General features: G+C 37.1%; 1 protein-coding gene across 1 annotated transcript; it reads left to right on the top strand.

The window, feature by feature from the left end:
- Positions 1 to 12,155: 12,155 nt before the first annotated feature.
- Cbr-kal-1 lies at positions 12,156 to 25,656 on the top strand (the record flags this gene model as incomplete). The annotated part of the gene is made up of 6 exons (XM_045241373.1): positions 12,156 to 12,272; positions 20,122 to 20,196; positions 21,906 to 22,070; positions 22,721 to 23,281; positions 23,766 to 24,788; positions 25,462 to 25,656. 6 exons carry the CDS (start codon positions 12,156 to 12,158, stop codon positions 25,654 to 25,656), a joined length of 2,136 nt encoding a protein of 711 aa, XP_045096587.1.
- Positions 25,657 to 25,902: the final 246 nt, after the last annotated feature.

The following is a 25,902-nucleotide window of genomic DNA, read 5'->3' as shown; positions in this document are numbered from 1 at the left end:
GTCTTAAAATCTGTAAAAAATGACCAAAAACGTGTTTTCCCCAGCCAGTAGATCCGTCTACAGTATCTATTTTTCTAATTGGTCAATTTTTTGCCCACCCCTTCTGTTAGAAATTTGATTTTTGAGTTAACAGTTGGCTTGGAATAGGTTTCTTAGGTTGAAAGTTATGTTAAAACGCCCGAAAAGTGATTTTTTGACAAAAATGTCTCATTTTCACCATTTTAGCAACATTTTCAGGAATTCTAACCTTGATTTTTGAATTTCCCGCCTCTGAAAACCCCTAAGAACAGTAAAAAAAAGAAATTGCCACCGATGGGAGTCGAACCCGCGACCTCTAGATCCAAATTTTCGTCTAAAATCCCACTAGGCCACTTGAGCAATTTTCTGAAAAATGGCTAGAAAATTGATTTTAAGGTCGAAACTTAGGTTTTCAGGGGTTTCAGACGTGTTTTTGAGTGTTAGAAATGTCGAAAATGACTATTTTCAACCTTTTAAAATCTAAAAATCTGTAAAAAATGACCGAAAACGTTTTTTTCCAGCCATCTACAGTATCTATTTTCTGGTTGATTTTTGGCAATCTTTTTTGCTAGAAACTCAATTCATATTGAGTCAAAAGTTAGTTTGAAAAAGGTTTTTCAGGTTAAAATGCTCAACAGCATATTTTTCTTCAAAAATTCAATTTTCCCCGTTTCAACACAATTTTCAGAATCTATAACCTTGATTTTCGAATTCCCCGCTCCCGAAACCCCCCAAAAACACGTTAAAAAAACAATTTGCCACCGGTGGGATTCGAACCCGGGACCCCTAGATCCCAAAATTCGGCTGAAAATCCCACTAGGCCACTTGAGCAGATTTTGAAAAATGGCTAGAAAATTGATTTTAGGGTTAAAATATCGGTTTACAGGGGTTTTAAAGGTGTTTTTGAGTGATAGAAGTGTCTGAAACGTGTCAAAAAGCTCTTTTAAAACCTTGAAAAGCCACAAAATCGGCAAAAAGTGACCAAAAAGTAGGCCTACAGTACCTCTTTTTCTAATTGGATGATTTCAATGTCCATCCCCTTGATTTTTTTTTAATAGATTTTGTCTCGATTTTTGTGTAAATTCCTCCCGCACGGAACACTAAATCACCGGAGAACATCAACACGGTGTGTTATCTGATTCACTGATAAGAGAAAAAAAAAGATAAAATGCATGTTAATTGTCTACAGTAATCAGATAAAGAGAGGGGGGGCTTCATTTATTACCCCCAATTTTATGGTCTTCCCGTGTCTCCATTTTTCCCCCGAAAATCCCAATTTATCTTTGTTTCTAGATCAGTAAACGATAGGCGAAGGCCTACCGGTGGGAGATTTATTGGTGTTTCTGTGGGGGAAAATGACGTTTCTTTAGCTTGAGAGAGAGAGAACGAGGTACGGTAGTTTTTTCCCAAAAAAAACGCGATCTTTTACACATATCATGACGAAAAATTGATCTCCGAGGCTCTTTAGACAATTCTAGCACCTTTGAACGTGGTTAGGACCAATTTTAACTCAAAATTACACTCGAAAATCCCTTGAAACCCCACATTTTGACCATAAAATCAGTTTTCCAGCTATTTTCAAAAAAGTGCTCAAATGGCCGAGTGGGATTTTCGACGGAAAATTTGAATCTAGGGGTTCCAGGTTCGATTCCCCACCGGTGGCAACTTTTTTCAAAAAGTGTTTTTATGGGGTTTCGGGGGCGAGAAATTCAAAAATCAAGGTTAGGAAGTCTGAAAATTTAGTTTGAAGGGAGAAAAATCGGCTCAAAAATTTTGGGAGCTCAATTTTCTCAAAAATCAACTTTTTCCTATTGTCTCTGGATGTTTGAACACAATTTCATACTCTAAAATCTCTTTAATACCTAAATTTCAACCTTAAAATCAGTTTTCTAGCGTTTTTTGAAAAGAGTGCTCGCGTGGCCTAGTGGATTTTTCCGTCGAGCTTTTGAATCTAGAGGTCCCGAGTTCGATTCCCACCGGTGGCAACTTCTTTTTTAAAAATGTTTTTAGGGGTTTTTGGGGGTGGGAAATTCAAAAATGAATGTTAGAAAACCTGAAAATTGAGTAAAAAGGGTGAAAATCAGAGTTTTTAAGTTGAAAAACTCTCAAAAATGCTTTTAAAGTATCCCTATCCATTTCTCTTCCAAAACGCATCATCATAATCCATTTCGTGTGTATATTTTCCAAAATTGGATATATGCTGTGTAAATTACCGTGTCTCATATCCATCCATTTGCCCCCCCCCCCTTTTTTACCGGACACCCCCCGCACTCCATCACTATTACCTACCGCCCCCTTTTTCCTCTTTTATTGTCACTTTTAACTTTTTTTGTTGTCTTTCACCTTTATCCCTGTTTTACTTCCCAAAAATTCATTTTGATCCTGTAAAAGTGTCAATTTCAGCAATTTCCAGCAATTAATAGTGAAAAATCACCATTTTCACCCTTTAAACAACATTTTCAAGCTCTCTAACCTTGATTTTTGAATTCCCCGCCCTCGAAAACCCCTAGGAAAAAGTTTAAAAAAAGAAATTGCTACCGATGGGAGTCGAACCCGCGACCTCTAGATCCAAATTTTTCGTCCGAAATCCCACTAGGCCATCCGAGCACTTTTTAGGAAAATTGCTAGAAAAATGATGCTAGGGTCAAAAAATGGGTTTTCAGGGGGTTTCTGAGCGTGAAGTTCTGTGAAAATAGCGAGAAATCATAGAAAAATGTTGATTGTTGGAAAAAAAAAGTGACCCAAAAATTTTGCGTCATTTTTTCTCCCTTCAAATGGATTTTTCACACTTTCTAACCTTAATTTTCGGATTTCCCGCCCTAAAAATCCCCGAACACACTCCCAAAAAAAATGCCACCGGTGGGGTTTGAACCTGTAGGTCCAAAAATGCTAGCTGAAAATCCCACTAGGCCATACGAGCACTTTTTTGGAAAGTTGCTGGAAAATTGATTCTTGGGTCAAAAATTGGGTTTTAAATAGGTTTTTGGGGTTTAAATTCAGTTAAAATGCTTAAAAAGTCAGAAAAATGGACCTTTTCTAGTATTTTTCATGGTTTCCGGTTTTTGAGCTCGTACTAGCTGTATAAATCGTTTTCAGAATGTTCTAGAACCAAAAAAGAGAATAATTTCATCTAATTCAATTCATAAATGTATTAGAAAAAGAGGAAGGGAGGGACCCACTCAATTTGATTGTCATTAGAATGAGAGCTCGTGGAGCCCTTGGGGGGGGGGGGGGGCTCCGCGAGCTCTCTAATTAATGAAAAAATGGGAAAGGGTGGGTTCTATATAGAATTCATTATTAGTACTTTTTTCCTGTGTAGAAGAATTTTTCCAGCGAAAAAAGTTCTCAAAAAAATTGTTTTTTTTTCTGCTAAAAAAATATTTTTTTGAAAAAAATAAATTGGAAAACTGAGTTGTTGAGTTTAACTCTATTTATCTCTTTTCATATCAACGATATCAAAAAGTGGTCAACTGATAAAATGTTGATCATAAAATTTTACACATTTTATCAGTTTACAAAATTTTTGATAGCAATTACAGTAACCGCGATAATTGCGGTCAAAATGCGCCGGCTGCAATCACGTAGCTCAGCCAGTAGCTTGCACTTTGAGCTTGATTATCTTGGTTTCTGTAGCAGATATCAAAAAATGGTCAACTAATAAAATGTTCATCATAAAATTTTCAACATTTTATCAGTTGCCAAAATTTTGATAGCTATTACAGTAACCGACATAATTGGGGTCAAAGTTAATAGGGATTTCATCTCAGACGAAAAATTTATGCCGAAGTCAGTTTTCCGGAGTATTTTAAGCTAAAAACTTGTATTTCGAGTGAGAATTGTAATTTGAAAATGCGAAAAATGAGTTTAGCATGCTTGAAAACCTGTATTTAGATCTTACAATCATTAATTACTGACAGCGGCCCCTAAAAACATGTATTTGCATAATTGTTGCTAACCCCCCCCCCCCATTTTCGCTATTTAAACTCAATTTTTGAGTTGAAAACCACTCAAAAACCCCTAAAAACCTTTATTTTGACCTTAAAATCGAGTTTCTGGCGATTTCCCGAAAATGTGCTCAAATGGCATAGTGGGATTTTCGACGAAAAGTTTGGATCTAGAGGTCGCGGGTTCGACTCCCACCGGTGGCAACTTCTTTTTAAAAGTGTTTTTAGGGGTTTTCAGGGGCGGGAAATTTAAAAATCAAGGTCAGAAAGTTTGAAAATTGAGTTTAAGGGGAGGAAATTGGATTTTTTCGGAAGAAAACCGTTTTTCCAAGTTTCTAGGTTCCAGAAATTTGTCTGGGTCGGAAATTCGAGTCAATTTTTTGTTTATACCAAAAAATGGGTCCATTTTTCCCACCCTAAGGCAGAGTTTCTGCTCTTTCCCTCCCCCGGAAAAAATAAGCCATCAGTGTCTGGCCACTCTCTCCATTCCCCACACTATTTCCAGGGGCAAAGTGTTAATCTGTTCGACCGTCAGGATTAGGGAAAAAGAAGAAGAAGAAGAAGAAATTCTGATGCTAGTTTTTGCCCCCGTGTGTCGAGTGGTGGCAACCTCTGTTGCTTTTAGTTTACTTTTTTCTAAACATTGGTTTTTGGAGCAAAAACATCCAATTTTCACCATTCAAACAAAACTTTCAGAATTTCTAACCGCGATTTTTGAATTTCCCGCCCCGGAAACCCCCAAAAAACATTTTTAAAAAAGAATTTGCCGCCGGTGGGATTCGAACCCGCGACCTCTAGATCCAAATTTTTCGTCCGAAATCCCACTAGGCCATCCGAGCACTTTTTAGGAAAAGTGCTAGAAAAATGACTCTAGGATCGAAAATTGGGTTTTCAGAGGGTTTCTGAGTGTGAAATTGTGTGAAAATAGCGAGAAATCATAGAAAAATGTTGATTTTTCGAAAAAATAGTGACCCAAAAATTTTGAGTCAGTTTTTCTTCCTTCAAATGGATTTTTCACACGTTCTAACCTTGATTTTCGGATTTCTCACCCCTGAAAACCCCCAAAAACATTTTTAAAAAATAATTTGCCACCGGTGGGATTCAAACCCAGAACCCTAGATCCAAATTTTTCGTCGAAAATCCCACTAGGCCATTCGAGCACTTTTGAAAAAATCGCTAGAAAGTTGGTTTTAGGATCAAATTTGAAGATTTGCGGGGTTTTTGAAGGTTTTAGAGCTGTAAAATTGAGTTTTGAAGGCTAAAGTGGGTGTTTTTAGAGGAAATTGCGCCAATTTTGAGACCATTTTCATTAATTGATGATTTCAGGAGCATATTATAGGTTTCCATGCATGCCAAACTCGTTTTTCGCACTTTCAACTTCAAATTGCACAAGTTTTCATCTCATTTCCTGTATCAGATCTTCGATTTCCCCTTTGGTTTCCGGAAATAGCCAACCGACTAAAGTGAAAAATGAAAAAGAGGAAAAAGAGAGGCAGTAGATATTTGAAACCTATAATTATGCTTATATATGTGTGTGTGCAGTGTCCTCCTTTTCGATATCATATAGAGCGGCTTCCGGTTTTCTCTCTCTCTTTTTTTCTCAAATTTTACGTTGTTTTCGAATTTTACTAAATTTTGGTTCAAAAATCCGCATTTTCACCCTTTTATCTTAATTTTCAAGGTTTCTAACTCTGATTTTTGAATTTCCCGCCCTTGAAAACCCCTAGAAAAAAAAATAAAATAGAAGTTGCCACCGGTGGGACTCGAACCCAAGACCCCTAGATCCAAATTTTTCGTCAAAAATCCCACTAGGCCACCCAAACAATATTTTTGAAAAATCGCTGGAAAATCGATTTTAGGGTAAAATATTGGGTTTTAAACGGTTTTTTGGGTCTAAAGTTGTGTAGAAGTGCTCGAAATTTCTGATTTTTAGCCAATTTTATTTTTCAGTTTCAAAAAAAAATCTTCCCTGACACCGCTCCTAGCACTTGAGTAACACATATGACTTCCGAATTGATTAGTCTTGTTTTTAGTTAAAAATTATTTTTTAAAAGATTTTCTAGAAATTTCTATTTCTGACTAATCCAGATGAAATACAAATCTTGTTCTTCTTCACTTTTCTTTTCATTGGGGATTTAGATTTTTTTGAAAAATATAACTAAAAAAACATATTTTTCAATTATTTTTCTCCTATATTTTGATTCTGAACATTTCTACTAAAATTATGATTTTTTAAAACTTTTTTTTGGAATCGTCTCAACAACTTTTTGTCCAAATTTCTCTAAAAACACCCATTTTTGCTATCTAAACTAAATTTTTGACTCAAAAACCCCCACAAAACCCATATTTTAACCTTAAAATCGATTTTCTAGCGATTTCCCAAAAATGTGCTCAAATGGCCTAGTGGGATTTTCGACGAAAAATTTGGATCTAGGGTTCCGGGTTTGAATCCCACCGGTGGCAAATTATTTTTTAAAAATGTTTTTGGGGGTTTTCAGGGGTGAGAAATCTGAAAATCAAGGTTAGAACGTGTGAAAAATCCATTTGAAGGAAGAAAAACTGACTCAAAATTTTTGGGTCACTATTTTTTCGAAAAATCAACATTTTTCTATGATTTCTCGCTATTTTCACACAATTTCACACTCAGAAACCCTCTGAAAACCCAATTTTCGATCCTAGAGTCATTTTTCTAGCAATTTTCCTAAAAAGTGCTCGGATGGTCTAGTGGGGTTTTCGACGAAAAGTTTGGATCTAGAGGTCGCGGGTTCGATTCCCACCGGTGGCAACTTCTTTTTAAAAAATGTTTTTGGGGGTTTTCAGGGGTGGGAATTTCAAAAATCTGGGTACGAAAGCTTGAAAATTTAGTTTGAACGATGAAAATAGGGATTTCGGTCAAAAAAAGATTACTAGGCAACTTTTCCAGTGATTTTCGGCTTTTTCACGCAATTTTACATTCGAAAACCTGTCTAAAATCTATATTTTTACCCGAAAATCATGTTTCTAACAATTTTCCAAAAATGTGCTCAGATGGCCTAGTGCGAATTTCAACGGAAAATTTGGATTTAGGGGTCTCTGGTTCGACTCCCACTGGTGGCAACTTCTCTTTGGAAGTGTTTTTAGGGGTTTTCGGGGGCGGCAAATTCAAAAAATGAGGTTAGAAAGCCTGAAAAATGAGTTTTACTAGGGAAAATACAAATATTTTTTCAAGTTTGTAGGTTTAACTTTCTCGGAATTTCAGAAATCCCCAAATTTTCGAGAAAAAAGCCAACATTTTTTTTTCAAAAAAAAAGGAGACGTAAAAAACAGAGCAGCATAACTAATAAGAGCCACTTTTTTTCCTCCGACCTTTTCTTCTTTTTTTCTGGCTTTTTTTTTTGGGTTATGTCATGCTTGACACATGGTCCCAGGTCCTCCAAAACGAGAGAGAGTATTGGATATGGAGAGACGCAGACAACACGTAACAGACAATTGAGCCATTTACGGCTCTTTGTCTTGCGTCTTCGCTTTTAATTTATCGCTGTGTGGAGGAAAGACAATGACAGACCCCCCCCGAGAAATGGGTGGTAATTAATTGCCAAGAGATTCCTGAGCAATTTCTCCTTTTGTTGGCTTTTTTGGTGGTTACAATAGAGAAGAAACGATATAATTGTGTTGTTATATGTTATACAGGTCAATTGGTTTTTTTGACTGAACCGTGACGTAATCAAAATTGTCGGAGCTAAGCGGTTGAGTTCTTAAGGGCACTTTTTCTGTCATTTTTCGATCTAGATTTCAAAATTTGACTTTATAAACAAAATCCGCAATGTTCAATAACCCAAGCAGCCAAAAAACCAGGTTTCTAGCAAATCTGGGAGCCGAGATACAGGCTTTTGAAGTTGAGAGTAGGGAGAGCGCAGACACCGAGACACTCTAACTGTCTGCGTCTCTCCTCGCAAAACTTCAAACGGCTGTGTCTCGGCTCCCAGAAAGGTTAGAGATGTGATTTTTTGACCAAAACTTGTCATTTTTCATGTTTTAAGTTATTTACCACAAAAATTAATAAAGTAGCTATTTTTTCGAAAATTCTAAATCAAATTTCTCTATAAAACCTCATTTTTCAGACTTTCTTACTATTATTTTCGAAATTTCCACCCCTGAAAACCCCTAAATACATTTTTAAAAAAGAATTTGCCACCGGTGGGAGTCGAACCCGCGACCTCTGGATACAAATTTTTCGTCGAAAATCCCACTAGGCGTGAAAATTTAGGTTTTAATGGCGTTTTTTTTATGGTTTTCGAGTTAAAAATTAGGTTTAAATAGCAAAAAAGGGTGTTTTTAGAAAAAAAAATCTAGAAAAATTTTAATTGAGGCTGTCATTTTTGGTTCGAAAATTTTTGAAATTTGGATCTTTTCTCTGAATTTCTAATTTTGAATCGTAACATGTTCTCAACTCTCCCTAATTAGTCATCTCCTTCTCTACTGGCCTCGTTCTTCAGAATATAAATTTATATCCAAATTCTTCAAAATCCTCTCCTTTTGATTCCTTTCGTTAATGAGCTCCGTGTGCTTTGAGGAATTCACTATACGAATGAAAAACTGTAGGTTCAAAAAACAGGAACTTTATTAATTCAAAACTATTTGAAATTGAACATTTTAGAATATTTCTAGTCCTCAAAAAGTACCGTAATCACTCCAAAAAAGTGCCCAAAAACCCTCTACTTTAAGCTTACTTATCTTGTTTCCTGTAAGAGATATCAAAAAGTGGTCAAGTAATAAAATATTACTGATAATGTGATAAACATTTTATCAGTGAATAACTTTTTGATATCTCTTACAGTAAAGGAGATAAATGAACTCAAACTGCAAGCTACGGAATGTATTACGCGGTCTCAGCAAGAGTGTTTTATTATGCTTGTCTGAGAAAAAAAGGTTAGAAAGTATTTTTTGCAGTCTGAGTACGGTAGCGATATCGAAGCGGAGAGCATAAACAGCACACAAACGGTGGAGACGCAGACACTTTTTCTCTGCGTCTCAACCTTTTTTTCTCAAACAAGCATAATAAGCCTATATATCTCGATTCCTGTAAAAGATATCAAAAAGTGGTCAACTAATGAAATTTTTAGCATGAAAATAGTAACATTTTATCAGTTTACAACTTTTTTGGATCTTTCACAAGTACCGAGATAAAATGGTTCAAAGCTTGCGCGCCGTCGCTCAGCTGGCAGCGGCGCGGCACCTTCGACGATGGACACTTCTTTAAAGGCGCACAGAGTTTTTTGACTGTTTTTTCTAACGAACTCTAGAACCCCATTTCCGGCTGGGGATGATGATCCCGTCTGTCACCTCATTTACACCTACTTATAAATCCAATGTACAATCTCATCCCAAGTACCTTCATACACACTTAGTAGCATTTGCATCTTTCCTCTGAATGAATGAAAAGGAGGATTAGCAGATCCCTCTCACTAGAAGAAGGACCCCACACTGTTGCAAAAGTGTGTTACGTAATCTCGGAGATTAAAAGTACCGTAATCCTGGAGGGATATTCATTTCGTTATGCAATGTAATAAAACATTGTATGGAAAGTGGAGATTACGTAATTTTGGTATAAGCTTGGTATTGATAGCTCTGGCGTTGAAACATGTTCTGCGATTCTGAGATTCTGAAGGTTCTGGAGATTCTGAGATTCTAGGTTTCTAGGATTCTAGGATTCTAAAATTATAAGATACTGATATTCGGATATAACGAAATTTTGAGATTTTGGGATTCTGAGATTCTGATATTCTGAGCTCTGACGTTCATCGCGTAGCTCAGTGGCACTATACCTAGATAATCTCAGAATTTCAGGACTTCAATAATTTTTGCGATTTCACAGATTTTAACGATTTTTAGGATTTTGAAAGGTTTTTATTATATTTTTCAGAATTTCAGAATTTCAAAATTTCTGAATTTCAGGATTTCAGAATTTCAGGATTTCAGAATTTCAGAATTTCAGAATTTCAGTATTTCAGAACTTCAGTATTTCAGAATTTCAAAATTTCAGAATTTCTGAATTTTTGAATTTCTGAATTTCTGAATTTCTGAATTTCTGAATTTCTGAATTTCTGAATTTCTGAATTTTAGATTTTTAGGATTTCAAGGATTTTAAGTTTTTTCTTAGAATTTTAACGATTTTTAAAATTTTTAGGTTTTTTAATTTTTTTTAGATTTTCCCAATTCAAACTATTTTTTACGATTTTAAAGGTTTAAGGTTTTTAACTTTAGTTTTTAGCGTTTTTCAAATTTAAAATTGTTAAAACGTTCTAAAGTTTTTTTTTTGAGGTTTTAAGGATTTTAAGAATTTTTAGTTCCAAACTGTTTCCTTCAATTCCCTCTAATGTATGTTTTTCTAGGGAAAAAAGGGGTCCCCCGTTTTCCAGTAAAAAGTCACAAAAACACGGAAAACGGGGCAAACGACCAATTGATGTCAAACATTCCCCCATTCTTTTCTTCCCATTCCTTCTGAATTTTCTTCCTTTTCTTTTTTTTTCCAGTACTTCTCCTCCTCCTCCAACAAACAAACAGATCTAGGGGAACCTCTTCTCTTATTTTAGTTTTCTATGCGTCTCTTCATATCCCTTTATCTCTCTGCTTGGACCGCGGCCGGCCGCAGGCCGGGCCGTGGACCAAATCAGAAACTTCGAAGCCCTCTAGGCCGCCAAAAAGCCGCGGTTTCGTTTCCGCCACCCTTCCAAGGGGGCGGAGCCGTAGCTCCGCCCCCTTTGTTCTTTGTGTCTGCGTCTCTTCCTCTCTCTTTGATAGTAATATTGGGGGGAAAGAGGAAAGAGAGCTATATTGAACGTTTGTTCTTGTTCTCTATGCTCAAAATTTTAATTGTTTTGTATTATACCATGTATTATTAATAGCATTGTTGTTATATTTTTGTATGTATGACATACATACACATTGGAGGTCCCTTTTTATGTGTTATGTTGCTCTTTTGTTGTTAGGTTAGCATCTCCTTTTGGCTTGTGTTTTGGAATTGTTATAATTGAATTTAGATTTTGAAAAGTGTGTTTTCGAAGATTTGAAAAGTTTAGAGAATTCGAAAAAAAAACTCAGAACTTTGTATTTTTTCAAATTTTAAGAATTTTTTCGAATTTTTGGGTTTTTTTTGTATATTTTGAATTTTTGGGATTTTCGACTTTCGGTTTTCAGATTTCTTTATTTTTGGATTGTTTGGAATTTCGAGGTTACAATTTTTTTTTCTTTGGATTTTTACGATTTTTTGGGATTTTTTCTGGAATTTATTTTTTTTTCGAATTTAGAAATGAACATATTTAATTTTTTAGGATTTTTGCGACTTTGATTTCAGGATTTTTAGAATTTCAAAGGTTTTTAGGACTTTTTAAATTTCCGGCGTTTTTTTGGAATTTTATGATTTTTTTAAATTCTGAAAATTTAAAATTTTAAGATTTTTTGTAATTTTTGTTGTTTTTGCGATTTTGGCAATTTTACTGAGATTTATGTAAAATTCAGAAATTGAGAAAAAAATTCAGAAATTCAGAAATTCAGAAATTCAGAAATTCAGAAATTCAGAAATTCAGAAATTCAGAAATTCAGAAATTCAGAAATTCAGAAATTCAGAAATTCAGAAATTCAGAAATTCAGAAATTCAGAAATTCAGAAATTCAGAAATTCAGAAATTCAGAAATTCAGAAATTCAGAAATTCAGAAATTCAGAAATTTAGAAATTCAGAAATTCAGAAATTTAGAAATTCAGAAATTCAGAAATTCAGAAATTCAGAAATTCAGAAATTCAGAAATTCAGAAATTCAGAAATTCAGAAATTCGGAAATTCAGAAATTCAGAAATTCAGAAATTCCAAAATTTTAAATATTCCAAAAAAATTAAAAATCCTTATTTCACACTTTTTGAGCTCAAGTTTTCTAGATCTCCTATTTCAAATTTTGTCTCAAAATCTCAATAATTCCATTTTTTTTAAATTTTCCAAAAAATCCCTTATTTCTCACTATCTGAACTCTCAATTTCCAGATTCCCCCATAAACCTTCTGTCCCATTTTTCTACATCTATCTTCTCCTTTTCCCTCCTTCCTCTAACTTTTTTACTTCGTAAAAAATGCAAATTGGACTCGTTAACTTGTTAACTCTTCTTTTCATTTATCTAATCCAACTTTTCCTTTTTCAGCCAAAAAAGAAAACACACATGCAAAAATGAAAAAGCTAACTCTAATCCCAATTCTGGCCCTAATTGGCCTGGTGACTCCAGATGAGCTCATTTCTACACGCTGTCAAGCACAATGTCTTCATTTGATGGATCAGAGGCTTCAGGTGAGTATTTTAAATTTTAAATTTGATTTTTTCCTGAAATTTTGGTCTAGAAAATTTTTAAAAAATCAACAAAAAATACCCAAAAATTCGTACTTTTTGGAATTTCCAACGATATCAGTGCTTGTAAATCTTCGCGCACGTCTTCTTATCTGTTCCTGATCTTGGTATTCTTCCGATTGCCCTTGATTGACATGTTTGTTGAGAGATATGTCACCCCCGTGGTGGTGGTGGGGGAGGACGGTACAGTAGTAAAATGATATCAAAGGGATGGGGATACAAATACCACTTGAGAGGCAAAAAAAGAGCCGCCAAGGTGCTTGATACACATTCCATGAGATGTACAATGACAATATGGGTTCTAAGGACTTTTGAGACCTTTGAGTCCCCAGAAAACTGGTATTTTGGGACCTTTTGAGACCTTAGAGGTAGACCCTGGGGGTTTCTTCAAATTCCCCAAAGCGTAAAAAACTCGTCTTATGGTACCTGAACCCTTAGAGCTAGTACCCGGACCCGTAAACCAAGTATCCGGGCCCTTAGAGCTAGTACGCGGACCTTTAGAGCTCGTACCCGGGCCCTCAAGCCGCTTCAGGCTTCTTCGGGACCCTTAGTACCTTTAGACCTCAAAATTAGGACCACTAAGTCCTTTGGCACCTTCAAAACCTTTTCAATTTTCAGCGAACCTCTGAAACAAACGTTAAACCTAAAACCTAAAACCTTGAACCTTGAACCGTGAACCTTAAACCTTATGCCTTAAATCTCAAGAACCTTAAACGGAAGTCTCAGCTATCCTATAACCTTACAACCCCTTGCGTCTTTTTGGAACCCACTGAAGGACCCAAAAAGAGGTCCAAGCTAATTTTTAAACCTTCTTCTAGACAGGTGTCCTTTTACCACCCCATCCAAAACCTTGATACCTCTATTAGCCACTCTTGTCCTCCTACTAAGCGGGGGGGGGGGGGGGGACAGTCAGATCCATATCTCTGTTGCTATTGTTTCTTTTGGACCTCCTCTTCAAATCTTGATAAACCAAAAATGTTGCTTTATGGTTTTGATGACTCGTGTTACGCAACTTTTAATGTTTTGATATACACAAAGCGAGATCAAACAAGAAAGGCACCGCCAGATAGAGTGGAGGTTAATGTCGTGTACTATAAAAGTTGCGTAACTTTACTTATGTACAAAGTATTGTATTCAAATCCACTCTCTTGGGAGGTAAGAGGTTATTGGATAGCTGAGTTTTTAAGGTTTAAAGGTTGGGGGACAGGAGATTTTTCGTAGTTTTTTTGTAGCTAGAGTATGCATTCTACCGTCACGGTGTACAACGCTTAACGTCACTCTGCGTACAGCTGTCGTCCTCGCCTTTATGTATGCAATCGGGCGACCGCTTTTTTTTTGCCCGTGTAGCTCAGTCGGTAGCGGCGCCGCACCCTCAATCATCGCCCCAACAAGTTCAACTCCTCGAGGGGCATATTTAGACGGAATTTCGAGAACATTATTTTTTCATGTCCCCCCACCGTTAAGGTGTCAATTTTGAGCCTGTCTTCATTTAAGGCCAGAAAATGATTTTAAATGCCCTGGAGCAATTTTTCAACTCCCAAGGTGACGGGAATTACACTAATGACTTGTCTAAATCACTAAAAACACTAACAATTGTCTCTTTTCCCTCATTTCCTGATACCTGACCTATAGTGCAGGTGTCACATATACTCTCCATTGTTGTTTCTGGGAACTGCTGTAAAATTGAAAGGTGTCTTAGCAGCTGCCCCTCCCAAGTGATGCATCTACTAAAAGAAAATTAATGTTTTTGTTGACTTTAGAGATGGATTTTAATAGATAGGACTAGGGGGGTCCCATAAGTTTTATGACCCCCAAGTGGTTGACACACTTAATAGGCTACCCCCCTCCTCAGGAATTTATGAATAGGGGGGGGGGGTCCTTCTTCTTCCGGTGTGAACTCCTTCCTCCGTCGTCATCATTGTCAAGACACATACACACAAAAACTTTTTGTTCGCACTCTTCATTGTTAGTGTATGGTGGGTCCCGAGGTCGCGTTGGCTAAGTGCACTCAAGATTTGCCCTTGGAAAATGGGGGTGTGAGAATTAGGGGAACAATATGTTTATGGGGATTTTGATTTGCTAGCGCGTCGGGCTCAATTATCTCGGTTCCTAAAAAAGATATCAAACATTTGTTAACTAATAAAATGTTTATCATAAAATAAGCTACAGTTTATTAGTTGAGGTATTTTTGATAGCTTTCTTGGGAATCGAGATAATTGAACTTGAAGGAGTCGGCGCATTTGAGCCTAGTTATCTCGCTTCCTGTGAGAGATAACTAAAAAGTTTCAACTGATAAAATGTTATAGATATTGTGCTGAACATTTTATTAGTTAATAAATTCTAATTATCTTTTTTAGGAGCTGAGCTAATTAAGCTCAAAGTGCAATTAAGTGATTTTTTTTAACCTAAAAACCCCCTAGGCGGAAATCCCCTTGACAAAAACTTTCAAAAACTTGTCCTAGGGGTTTTTAAGACTATTAAGCTTATTTTTGGCGGTTTCAAACGCTATAAAAGACTCTGAAAGGGTAGAAATCAGTTCCAATTACTTTGGGGGTGTTCAGATCATCATACCATACCAAACCGCTCAAAACTTGGTTCATATGGTATTTTCAGGTTTTTTGAGCTCATTTATAGCATTTTCAGCTTGCTCTTAGCACTTTCAGACGTTCAAAAATCATTCTGAAAGGTCCAAAATAGATCCTTAGATTTCATGAACACCTGGGGATCGTTTTTGGCATTTTTTGGAATTTTCGCGATTTTTGATCTTTTTGGTTGGCCTTTTTGGGACTTTATACTTTTCTGGGCTTTTCTAAAATTCCGAAAAAGTTCTCCTCTATATTTTCATTATTAAAATTCATCTTCTTATTTAGTTCCTTCTCCGGAGAATCTAAATCTAAATCCAAAATCTCTGTCTCTTCTTCATAAAACTAATTGCCGTGGTGGTGGTGGTTTTGGGGGGGGGGGGGGGTGGTATTCTGAATTCCTCTTCACTGATGCGTGACGCCTTCTTCATCTTCTTCAGATGCGCAGAAGAGAAAGAAGTCCATTTCGAAAAACGTACTAGTAAATCATGGTCAGTAGTCAACAGAGGGGTATCAAGATCAAACCAGATGGCTGAACAAACTTTTTGAAATTTCTAGAGCTTGGAAAAGCCAAAAAATGAGCATAAAAGGCTCAAAACTTCAGCTATCTTCTAGAAAACCCATAAATCTTATCAATTGCTCATCACTAACCCCCTGTGTCAGGTGTGTATGTTATTCTTTGCGGCTCTTTTACTCGCTCATCAATCAGTGACACGGGTGACCGCGGTCGGCCGTCCGCCAGAGGTCAAAAAGAAGAATTGACTTTACTACTAGATGAGATGTGCTAACTCTTTTTTGCTTAGCTATGTGTTTTGGAAAAGACCCCCATCACATAATTATAGGGTTTCTGGGGGAAAGGGAAAAAAGTAAAAAAGAAGAAGAAGAAGAAGAAGAAGAAGAAAAAGAAAAGTGCAAAACCGAAAAGAAAGCAGGGATTTTGGTGCCAAAAATTTGGCGAAGTTTTTTTTCTAGATTTGGAGAATCATGGACCTAGACCAAAAATGCAAAAGAAGTGATTCCAGACAAATTTAGACTCCAGAATCGGATTCGCCATAAAATTTGGGTCTGGAAAAACTTTTTGGGTGGAAATCGGTCTTCTCCGAATTTGCGCCTTCTTCTTCTCCAGATTTGGATGGGAATTTTCAATATGTTTCAAAAATTTCAGAATGAGTCCAAACTTTTTTTAAGAATGCTAGAAAACAAATTTCCAGTTTAAAAAAATTTATTTTCCAAGATTCTGAAAATGTTTTGGTCTACTTTTCAAAAAAAAAAAAACATTTTCAAATTCTATTTTCTCCCCCCATCTGTCATGTACACTTGTTCCTCTTAGTTATTGTAACCTTTCTTTTCCATCAAGATGCTTATCTAAAGCACCATAACCCCCAAGACAAGTCATCATCAATCTTAGTCCTTCGAATCGGCGCCAAGAAGGTTTGGCGCCAAAAATGAGGGATGAGGATGGAGGTCGTAAAATAATAAGAGAGAAGAATTTAGTGTAAATTAAACGGAATCCGACAGATTTTATTATATCTAGTGTATTATGGGAATGGGAAATTATAAAACATGTGGAACAGAGAGAAGAATTTTTGAAATTTTTGGAAATTTTCGGGGAATAAAGTGGACCAAAATTTTTTTGGGGACATAGAAAATAGGGTTTTTGGCCTGGAAATGAAGTTTCTGATTGGCTGAAAAAAGTTTGGGCTATTTCCGAAAACTTTGAGAAATTTCCATCCAAAATCTGGAGAAGAAGAAGAAGACTAAAAACCGGAGAAGACGGATTTTGACCAGAAACAAAATTTTCTAGGCTCAAATTTCTCGGGGGGTCCGATTCTGGGATTTAATTTTATCCAAAATCTCTATTTTTTTTCCATTTTTCTTCTTCTTTTCCGAATCCATAATACCATCTGCCTTTGATTCTCTAGAACAATACCTTCATCAATTTTTCATGAGTTCCCGTTCCCAATGGAACAAATCGTGAGAATCAACACCTTCCTCTTCTTTTCCTTCCTCTTCTCCAGATTCTTTAAGAATTCTGAATAATCAGAAGAGCCCTTTAAGCATTAGCATATTGTATTTCAAGTGGATTGCACCACCACCTCTTTATGGGTGTGCGCAGATCAAAGCGCTACTAAATGATTTGTGGGGCAAAGAAGAAGGAAAAGAAGAGCTATTGCGTATAGGCATAAGAATTTATGGGTTTGGAATCTGAAGAGAAGAGATTTGGAACCAAGATTTCCACATTAGGGTTTCCAAAAAATCTTTTTCCTCTCCAAACATGGACCAACACGTTGTAAAAAAAAGGATTCGGAGTGGATCTTCATTTTTAGGTGTAACGTAAAATTTTTGAACTAGATCCCAGAAGTTTTGGTCCACATGGGTTCATCCTGATCATATTCAGAGAAGAAGAAGGATCTAGTCCAAATCTTTTCTAAAATCTTTGAATCATGATTTTTCTTGCCTGGAAATAAGTGTTCTAATAGTCTGACAAAAATTTGGACTATTTCTTAAAATTTTGAAAAATTTCATCCAAAATCTTGAGAAGAAGAAGAGGACCAAAATCTGGAAAAGGCGGATTTTGACCAAACAAATTTTTTCCAGGCCCAAATTTGATGGGGAATTCAATTCTGAAATCTAAATTTATCTAAAATTTCTTTTTTTCCCATTTTTGGTCCAGGTCCTTGATTTGGAGAAGAAGAAGCATCTAGACCAAATCTTTTCTAGAATTTTTGAATCATTATTTATTTTGTCTGGAAAATAGTTTTCTAATGATCTGAACTAGGTTTCAACTGTTTCTGAAAACTTTGAAATTTTCCATCCAAAACTTGGAGAAGAAGAAGAAGACCAAAATCTGGAGAAGACCAATTTTGACTGTAAAAAGGGTTTTCAGACCTAACTTTTATGACAAATCCGGTTCTGGACTTTAAATTCCTCTGAAAGTTCTTCTTCTTCTCCGAATACCACAAAAAAAAACACCTTTTTGGACAATACCGCATTTGCATTCGTTCTAATTATCTCCGGATGTTGTTTCTTCTTTGTTCTTCCCCAATTGTTTTTGTTGTTCTTCTTCTTCCCTGGACCATTCCCGAAAGAAGAACACTTGAACCGAGTGCAAATTAACCTGTAATTAGTGTGAAGAGCATACCTATTTAATAGGCACGTATTGTTTTTTGGGTCTTTTTTGTGTGATGTGCCGCTTTTTGAGCAGAAAACAGGGCTTTTGGGGAAATTAAGGGTCCAAAAGTTTTAAGATTAGAGTTTGTAACCTTTCAAAATAGCCAAATCAAAAAGAAAATTCTTTTTTGGTCTTCTCCAGATTCTTCCTTCTTCTTCATCTTTTGGACCAAATTTTGAAAAACAGACCAAATCTAGTTGAAAAATATTCCAAACTATTGGGAAATCAAGATCCAAGTCAATTTTTGAAGATTTTCAGAGTTTTTGGTCTAGATTCTTCTTCTTTTTCTTCTGCTTCTTTTCCAAATACCATATTCTACATCATCCTGTTGACGTTAGACACCCAATGAACAGATGAGGGGCTATTATTCATGAGAACCGATGCATCAATGTCGAAAAAGACACGGGTTGAATCTGGAGAAGAGGAAGAAGAAGAAGAAGAAGAAGCGGCATGGTGCCAGATGGGGGTAACAAGAGAAGGGACGGTTTATGGTTGAGACACATGCCGGGGGTAAAAAAAACCTAAAAGAAAAACATTTGAGTTAGATTTACAATCGACTTTTGGGTTAGGAGGAAGAGTGATGATAGGGAAAGAAGAAGAAGAAAAAAAGAAGTTTTTTTTTTTGAATTTAGGGACCAAAGGGGATTCGGGGAACAAGATTCAAATAAAACCAGAAATTAAAAATTTCAATTTCAAAGTTTTTGGTCCATTCCCATAATTTGTGAAATAAGAATGTGGACCAATCTTTTTTCAGAAACATGGAAAGATAAATTTTTGACCTGGAAATGAGTTTTCGAATAGTCTGGAAAAAGTTTGGACTATTTCTGAAAACTTTGAAAATTTTCATTCAAAATCTGGGGAAGAAGAAGACCAAAATTTGGAGAAGATCGTTTTTTTTCGAAAAAAACGTTTTTCTAGACCCAAATTTTTTGCCAAATCTGATTCTGAAATTTCAAATTGTCTGAAATTACTTTTTTTTCATTTTTTCGGTTCAGGTCCATGATTCGAAGAAGAAGGATCTAGACCAAAACTTTTTTTTTTGAAACTTGGAAAGATGAATTTTTGACTTGGAAACGAATTTTCTAATAATTTAAACACAGTTTGAACTAGTTTTGAAAACTTTAAAAGTTTCCATCCAAAATCTGGAGAAGAAGAAAAAGACTAAAAAACGAAGAAGACCGATTTTGTTCAGAAAAGTTTGTCTAGACCCAAATTTTATGGCAAATCCGATTCTGGCATTTAAAACTGTTTAAAATTTGGTCCAGATCCACGATATTCTGGAATATAAGATTGTCTGAAATTTCTTCTTCTTTTCCATATTCCAGGTCACTGTTCTTCTTTTCCATTAGGCTTATGATTCTAAGCCGGTCTTTCCCCATCAATCCCCATCTACCGTATGTATTAATACCGCATCATTTGACATGTACTGTCTTCGTCTTCTTCTTCTTTTCATATAAATCTACTGGTCACCTACCTAACGGAAAATGAAATAATCCGGAGAGTACACAATGAAGATACACACATATAACTGGGTGGTGTGCGCGAAAACAGACTAGGCAAATGTTCACGCCTGAATTAGCAACGTCTTCTTCTTCTTATTTTCCGTTCTTCTTCTTCTTATTGTTGTTTGGAAAAAGTCAACTTCTATACACAAAAGTTTAACAAGGGATGTTAAAAAATGATTTGGAAAAAATTGAGAAAAATTGGTCTAGATTCATCCAGATGGTATTTGGGGAAGAAGAAGAAATGCATGGACCAAAACTTTTAAAGAAACATGGAAAGATGATTTTTTGACTTGGAAATTGAATTTTCAGTTGTCTGAACAAAGTTTGAACTATTACTAAAAACTTTGACATTTTTCAATCGAAAATCTGAAGAAGAAGAAAAAGACTAAAAAACGAAGAAGACCGATTTTGTTCAGAAAAGTTTGTCTAGACCCAAATTTTATGGCAAATCCGATTTTGGCATTTAAAACTTTTCAAAATTTGGTCCAGATCCATGATATTCTGGAATCTAAGATTGTCTAAATATTTTTCAGACCAACATCGAGCTTCGGAAAACCCTAAAACATCATATCATTCAACTGTGTAAGGACGACGCGACGTGTTCAGCGGTAAGCGCAAATATTTGAATTTCGGATAACATCACGGTTCTGGGTATAAGACCTGAATAATAAAATTTTTAGAGGTTCAATGCCCATATTTGGGTCCAAGGGACCATGATTTTTGCGAGATGACCTCATCAAGCATCACTTATGATGAATGAAGTGGTATCCGGGACCCTCTCATGTACATTGTTTCGAGACACAAAGAGCACAAATACATCTGGTGCCTTCCGAGAGGGCTCAATGAGCCAAAAAAGGGAGAATCTACCCCATTAAAATCTAGCTTCTAGGGGTGATTGATGGGCTTCTGGCGCCCCTTGGACCTCAAAAAAAGAGATCAAATTTCCGCCCCATATGGGCTGGATTAGGCGGGTAAAATTGAGAATTTTGTCCGCCAGGCCCTGAGGTTTAGGGCCAGGGACCCCTATGGTCCGAGGATTTGTTGTTGTGATCATTCCATCATCATCTAGGGTCCACCAAATTTGATTCAATTCCTCGATTCACGCATAAATGTTTTGTCAAGTACCCTCCCCAAAAGATACATGAAGAATGAGCAAAAGGGTATAATTATGATCGAGGAGGGGAAATGAAGGGTGCCACATTATGAATCACAAAATTTTGGAGTCAAATGGGGTTAGGGAATCTTTAAGAGTGACCAAATATTTGAAAATGAACCGAAAACGGACCAAGAACGTATCAACCCCTTATTGTCGCCGCCTGGCCTTTTTGGTGCAAAACTCGGCATTCGAATTTTGAAATATAGCTGAATTATATATCATTTTGTAGCTCTAGTCAAATTTTACATTTAATTTTTTAAATCTTTAAAAAATTCTGATTTCGAGCCGAGTTAGGTGCCTGACAAATAGCGGGGTCAGGTCCGGTCAGCTGATTAGGGTACCCTTCTAACTTTGAAACTATTTATCTTATTTTCAGTAATAGATACAAAAAATTTGTTAGCAAACAAATTTCTCAGCATAAAATTTTACACATTTTATCAGTTGACCATATTTTGATATTTTTTACAGGGACAAAGATAAATTGGGTCAAAGTAATTAGCGCTAGAATGAGGCTTGCGGTCGGCCCACCGGGCCAGGTCCTTTGTCCCAATTTATCTCGTTTTCTGTGATAGATATTTAAACATGGTCTATTAACAAATTGCTCAGCATAAAATTGTGAGGATTTTATCAGTTGACCAGGTTTTGATATCGTTTATAGGAGCGAAGATAAATTGGGCCAAAGTTAAGATGACCTTAATGCAGCTTGCAGTGGGCCCACCGGGCCAGTACCTTTGACCCAATTTATCATCGGTTTCTGTGATAGGTACTAAAAATGTGTAAACTAGCAAATTGCTCACAGACTTGACTTTCTTGAAAATCCTATTTGCTCTTTGTAGACTTTTTAGAATTTTGGGAAAATCCCATTCATCACCAATTAGTAGCAATCTGGCCGGTCGGTGACCGACAAAAAGTTGTTCTTCAAAAATCTTGGGCCCATAAAAATGCTTAATGACACATACACACCATCGCCAGATGTCTCGTTTCTTATATCTCTCCGCCTTGCCCGTCGGCGATAATTACCGTAATCGTAAAATCACCGTCATAAAAATTTAGCACCGCGTCGCCTGACATAGGATCCGTTTTTATGACAAAGGGAAGTTGAGAGCAAACATGGGGCTTTTTAGAGTCATACAAATGTGACTATAATTTCGACTTTTCCAGTGCTCCGCTCCTTGCCGTGAACAATTCGACGATATCAAGGCTTGCAAGAAGTCGTGTGTGGCTTCAGATGACCGTGAGACTTGTGAAGACTCTTGTCACTATCTACAGACGATATATCAGGAGAAACCCGGCGCCTGTCCAGCTGTCAGCAATAGCTCGAATTATGTGAGTTTTTTTGAACTTTTTTTGGCCTCTAAAGATCCTAACCACCCAAAAAAGGTCCCCAGGTGATCAAATAGACACAAGACATACGTCACACCCTCTCATCCCACCTGTTACACTTACCGCTAATCCTTAAAAATGATCCCCTTTTTTTTTATTTGCCTAAATATCCCCAAAAGGTGCCGCAAAACACTTAAAAAGAGTTGCGTAGGGAATTGACCACTAATCCATTGGAATGTACTTGTCACAAGGGGGTGTTATGAAAATTTGGGAGGGAAATTTAGAAGGTAGGGTTATGGTTTAGGGAACGTATGCTAGTTAGGCCAGCTCAGCGACTCGAATACCCTAAAAGTACAGTAACCAGGAAGCTTTAGAGCCTTTAAAGGAGGCTAGACAGCAAAAATTTCGGGACACAGTTCGGGGGACGAAATCGCGTCGCGCTTATGTAGACCATCGGTCGTCAGGCGCCTTCGCGCCTTTGTAGCTCAGCCGGTAGCAGCGCTGTACCCCTGAGCTGCCTGTCATGAGTTCAACCCCTCGTGGGGGTTCTCTATGCAAAATATCAGGAAAACTTTTTTTTTGGTGTCTGGCCTCCTTTAAGAGAGTTTTTTTGGTATTTTTCGAAAATTCAATTCAACAAATTTGATTTCCAGGAATGCTCCGCCCTGTGCCAAATGGACGGTGACTGTCCCGAAACCCAAAAATGCTGCTCCTCCGGCTGCTCTCGCCAATGCCTTAAACCCCGTTCCTCCGACATCAAGCTTCTTCCAATCCCCAGAAATATCAGTGTCCAAGAGAGAAAACGTAAAAGAAGCATCATAATTCGTTGGGCAACCGGCCGACTCTCAAAAGCTCAACAAAACGAAAACGCCAATTTATTCCTGGTCCAATGGCGTTGGGGACTCCATGAAGAAGAGTCAGCAATGACTGAATGGCAAACAGTTACAGTAAGAAACAAGCCATACGCCATACTGAAGCATTTGTTGTCTCCTGGACGATTTTACGAATTTCGAATTGCCGCCGTTTCGCAAGAAGGAAGTTTAGGGTTCAGTGCACCATCTAAGCCGTTCAAGATATCAAAAGAGGCCAAGGCTCCGCCCCCACCGAAAGATATCTCATTGGGAGGTGTGAAATTGAACGAAGCTGGGCTGTGGAATCAGATTGTTCAGTGGAATCCGCCGCCAAGTGATTTGCCGATCAAAAATTATCAGGTAGCGATTTTTATGGTTCTTTTTTGAATACAAAATGTCAAATATACAATTTAAAATGACAAAATTTTGAGATTTTTGGTCGGAAAATGTATACTTTTGTCCCCGGAATCAATTTTTTTTTAATAATTTAAAGCAATTTACCACGATTTTTGACCTTGAAACCCGTTTAAAACCCAATTTTCGACTCTAAAATCAGTTTTCTAGCCATTTTCCAAAAAGTGCTCAAATGACCTAGTGGGATTTTCGGCGAAAATTTGAATCTAGGGATCGCGGTTCGAATCCCACCGGTGGCAACTTCTTTTTAAAAAGTTTTTTTAGGGGTTTTCGGGGGGCGGGAAGCTCAAAAATCAAGGTTAGAAATCCTGAAAATGGTGTTAAAAGGGTGAAAAGTGGAATTAAAAAAAAAACGCTGAAAGATTAGTGAAAAAAAAATCAAACTTTCGCTCCTAAATCTCCAATTTTGATTTTAAAACCCCATAATTTCCAGATCTCCTGGGCATCATCCACCAAATCCGAAGCGGACGCCTTCGAGGAACAAATGCGCAAGAAGACAACCCTAGAATTTGCCGCCCACGAGAAACGAAGTCTTGCATCCGACGACGACGACGAATTTCTTGGCTCAGATCGAGACAGGAATTCTGTAATCGTTCCAAGTCACTCGACGTCTTCTGAAATTCAAGGCCTATTTCCGAATAGCGTTTATATCGTGGAGATTCATGCGTCAGTAGATTCAAGTGACGGCGAGCTACATGGAGAGAAGGGTGTAGTTTTTATAAGGACCGCTGATGCTTCTGGAAATTCTGGAGTCTCTGGAAAGGGGGCGGAGCCTGAATACAATGGCCCTGTTGCCCGAATCGCTCATGGAATCGCCGAGGCTTCTGAGGAATTGAAGATTGAGCCGAGAAAGTCCCAGACTACCCGAGGGTCCCGGCCCACGGCATCTTCTCCGGCCCATCTGGAAATTCAACGACCATTTTTTGACAACGAACTCCAGACGCAACTTTCATGGACCCATGGATCCTACTGTACCCAAAATTCAAATTCAAATTCCCGCCAAACGTTCAGCATCAAGGTCCGCAAAACTCTCTGCAGGGAATACCAACCCAATCATCACTCGGACACCCGTTGGCACGATTTAAGGGTCACTGAATGCACAGCCATCCTCAAGGGACTCTCCTTCGATTGTGATTACAAAGTAGAGGTGCAGGATACTGTAACTGGGGATACTGTAGTTGATGGTGTGTTCTCCACGGACACTTGTGAGCAGACATCATCGCTGACGCCTATCGAGTGCTCCAGCTTGACAACGCCGATTCAGTGTCAAGTGACATCGGAATCATCGGCACATTGTCATTGGACTAGGCATCATGACCCGATGCAGACTGTCATTGGCTACCGTATTCTTTTGAGCTCCCCGGTTAATCAGGACACCAATACGACTATCAATCAGCCGCAGTTACGGGAGGTCAGATATGAGAACTTGCAGCCCGGATATGTTTATACTGTAGAGGTGAGTAAAATTAGCAAAACTTTGAGCCTAACTTCAAATTTCTAGCGTTTCTGAGAGGCGAGGTAGTCACTTTTGAAAAAAAATTGTTTTCAATTTCGCTGACATTTTTAGCAAATCTAAAAATACAACTCAAGCCAATTATTTCTGTGAAATTTTGAGTTCCCTAGCACGTCTAGCAGCTGAGATATAGCGCTTTGAAGTTTGAAGAAACGCAGACAGTTAGAGTGTATCGCTGTCTGCGTCTCTCGCCTCCGAAGCTTTAAACGCCTGTATCTCGGCTCCCAGATGAGCCAGGAATGTGGTTTTTTGACCAAAAATCTTCACTTTCTATGTTTAATGTTATCAGCCGTTAAAATTAAGAATTTTGAATTTTTCGGACAATTTTTATTTTCAAATTTTGCGAAATTAAAAAAAATCTAAAAATACATTCAAACCCAACTAGTTCTGTAAAATTTTGGGGTTTCTAGCTTATCTGGGAGCTAAGATACAGCGCTTCAAAGTTTTGAAGGTGAGACGACGCAGACGACGAGACTCCCTAACTGTCTGCGTCTCTCCAAAACTTCAAATAGCTGTATCTCAGCTCCCAGATGAGCTAGAAACCTGATTTTTCCACAGATCGCTTTCATTTTAACCGTCTTTTTCAATTTAAATTAAAAATTACCAAATTTTTCAGGTCCAATCCATCACCAACAAAGGTCTGGGCCGTACCGTAAGCACTCAATTCGTGACTCATTCGGATTTCGAAACCAATGCGATTTCTCGATTCCCGGGAGGTGAAATTATCGAGCTGCCGCTGGAATCGTCTTCTGGAACATTCCTAAGAATAATGCCTTTGATTTTGATGCCCCTTCTTTTAAGGTTACTGTAATTTGATTACTGTACTTTATAGTTTGTAGTGTTCTCTATTTTTTTTTCAATTCGTGTGATACGGGATTTTACGGGTATTATCTCTACTTGTGTGAAATCATTTTTTGAAAATTGAATAAATTTTATAAAAATATGTTTTTTTGGATTTTTTGAAAGATCTGCAATTTCAAATATACTCTTTTTTTCCAGAATTACAGACAGCAATTTGAATATTTAATATGGTTTATTTATACATTTTACAAAAATA

Source organism: Caenorhabditis briggsae, assembly GCF_000004555.2.
Source record: "Caenorhabditis briggsae complete genome, chrI, whole genome shotgun sequence".
In the NCBI taxonomy this organism is placed as follows: Eukaryota; Metazoa; Nematoda; class Chromadorea; order Rhabditida; family Rhabditidae; genus Caenorhabditis; species Caenorhabditis briggsae.
This window is presented reverse-complemented; position numbering and strand designations above follow the sequence as displayed.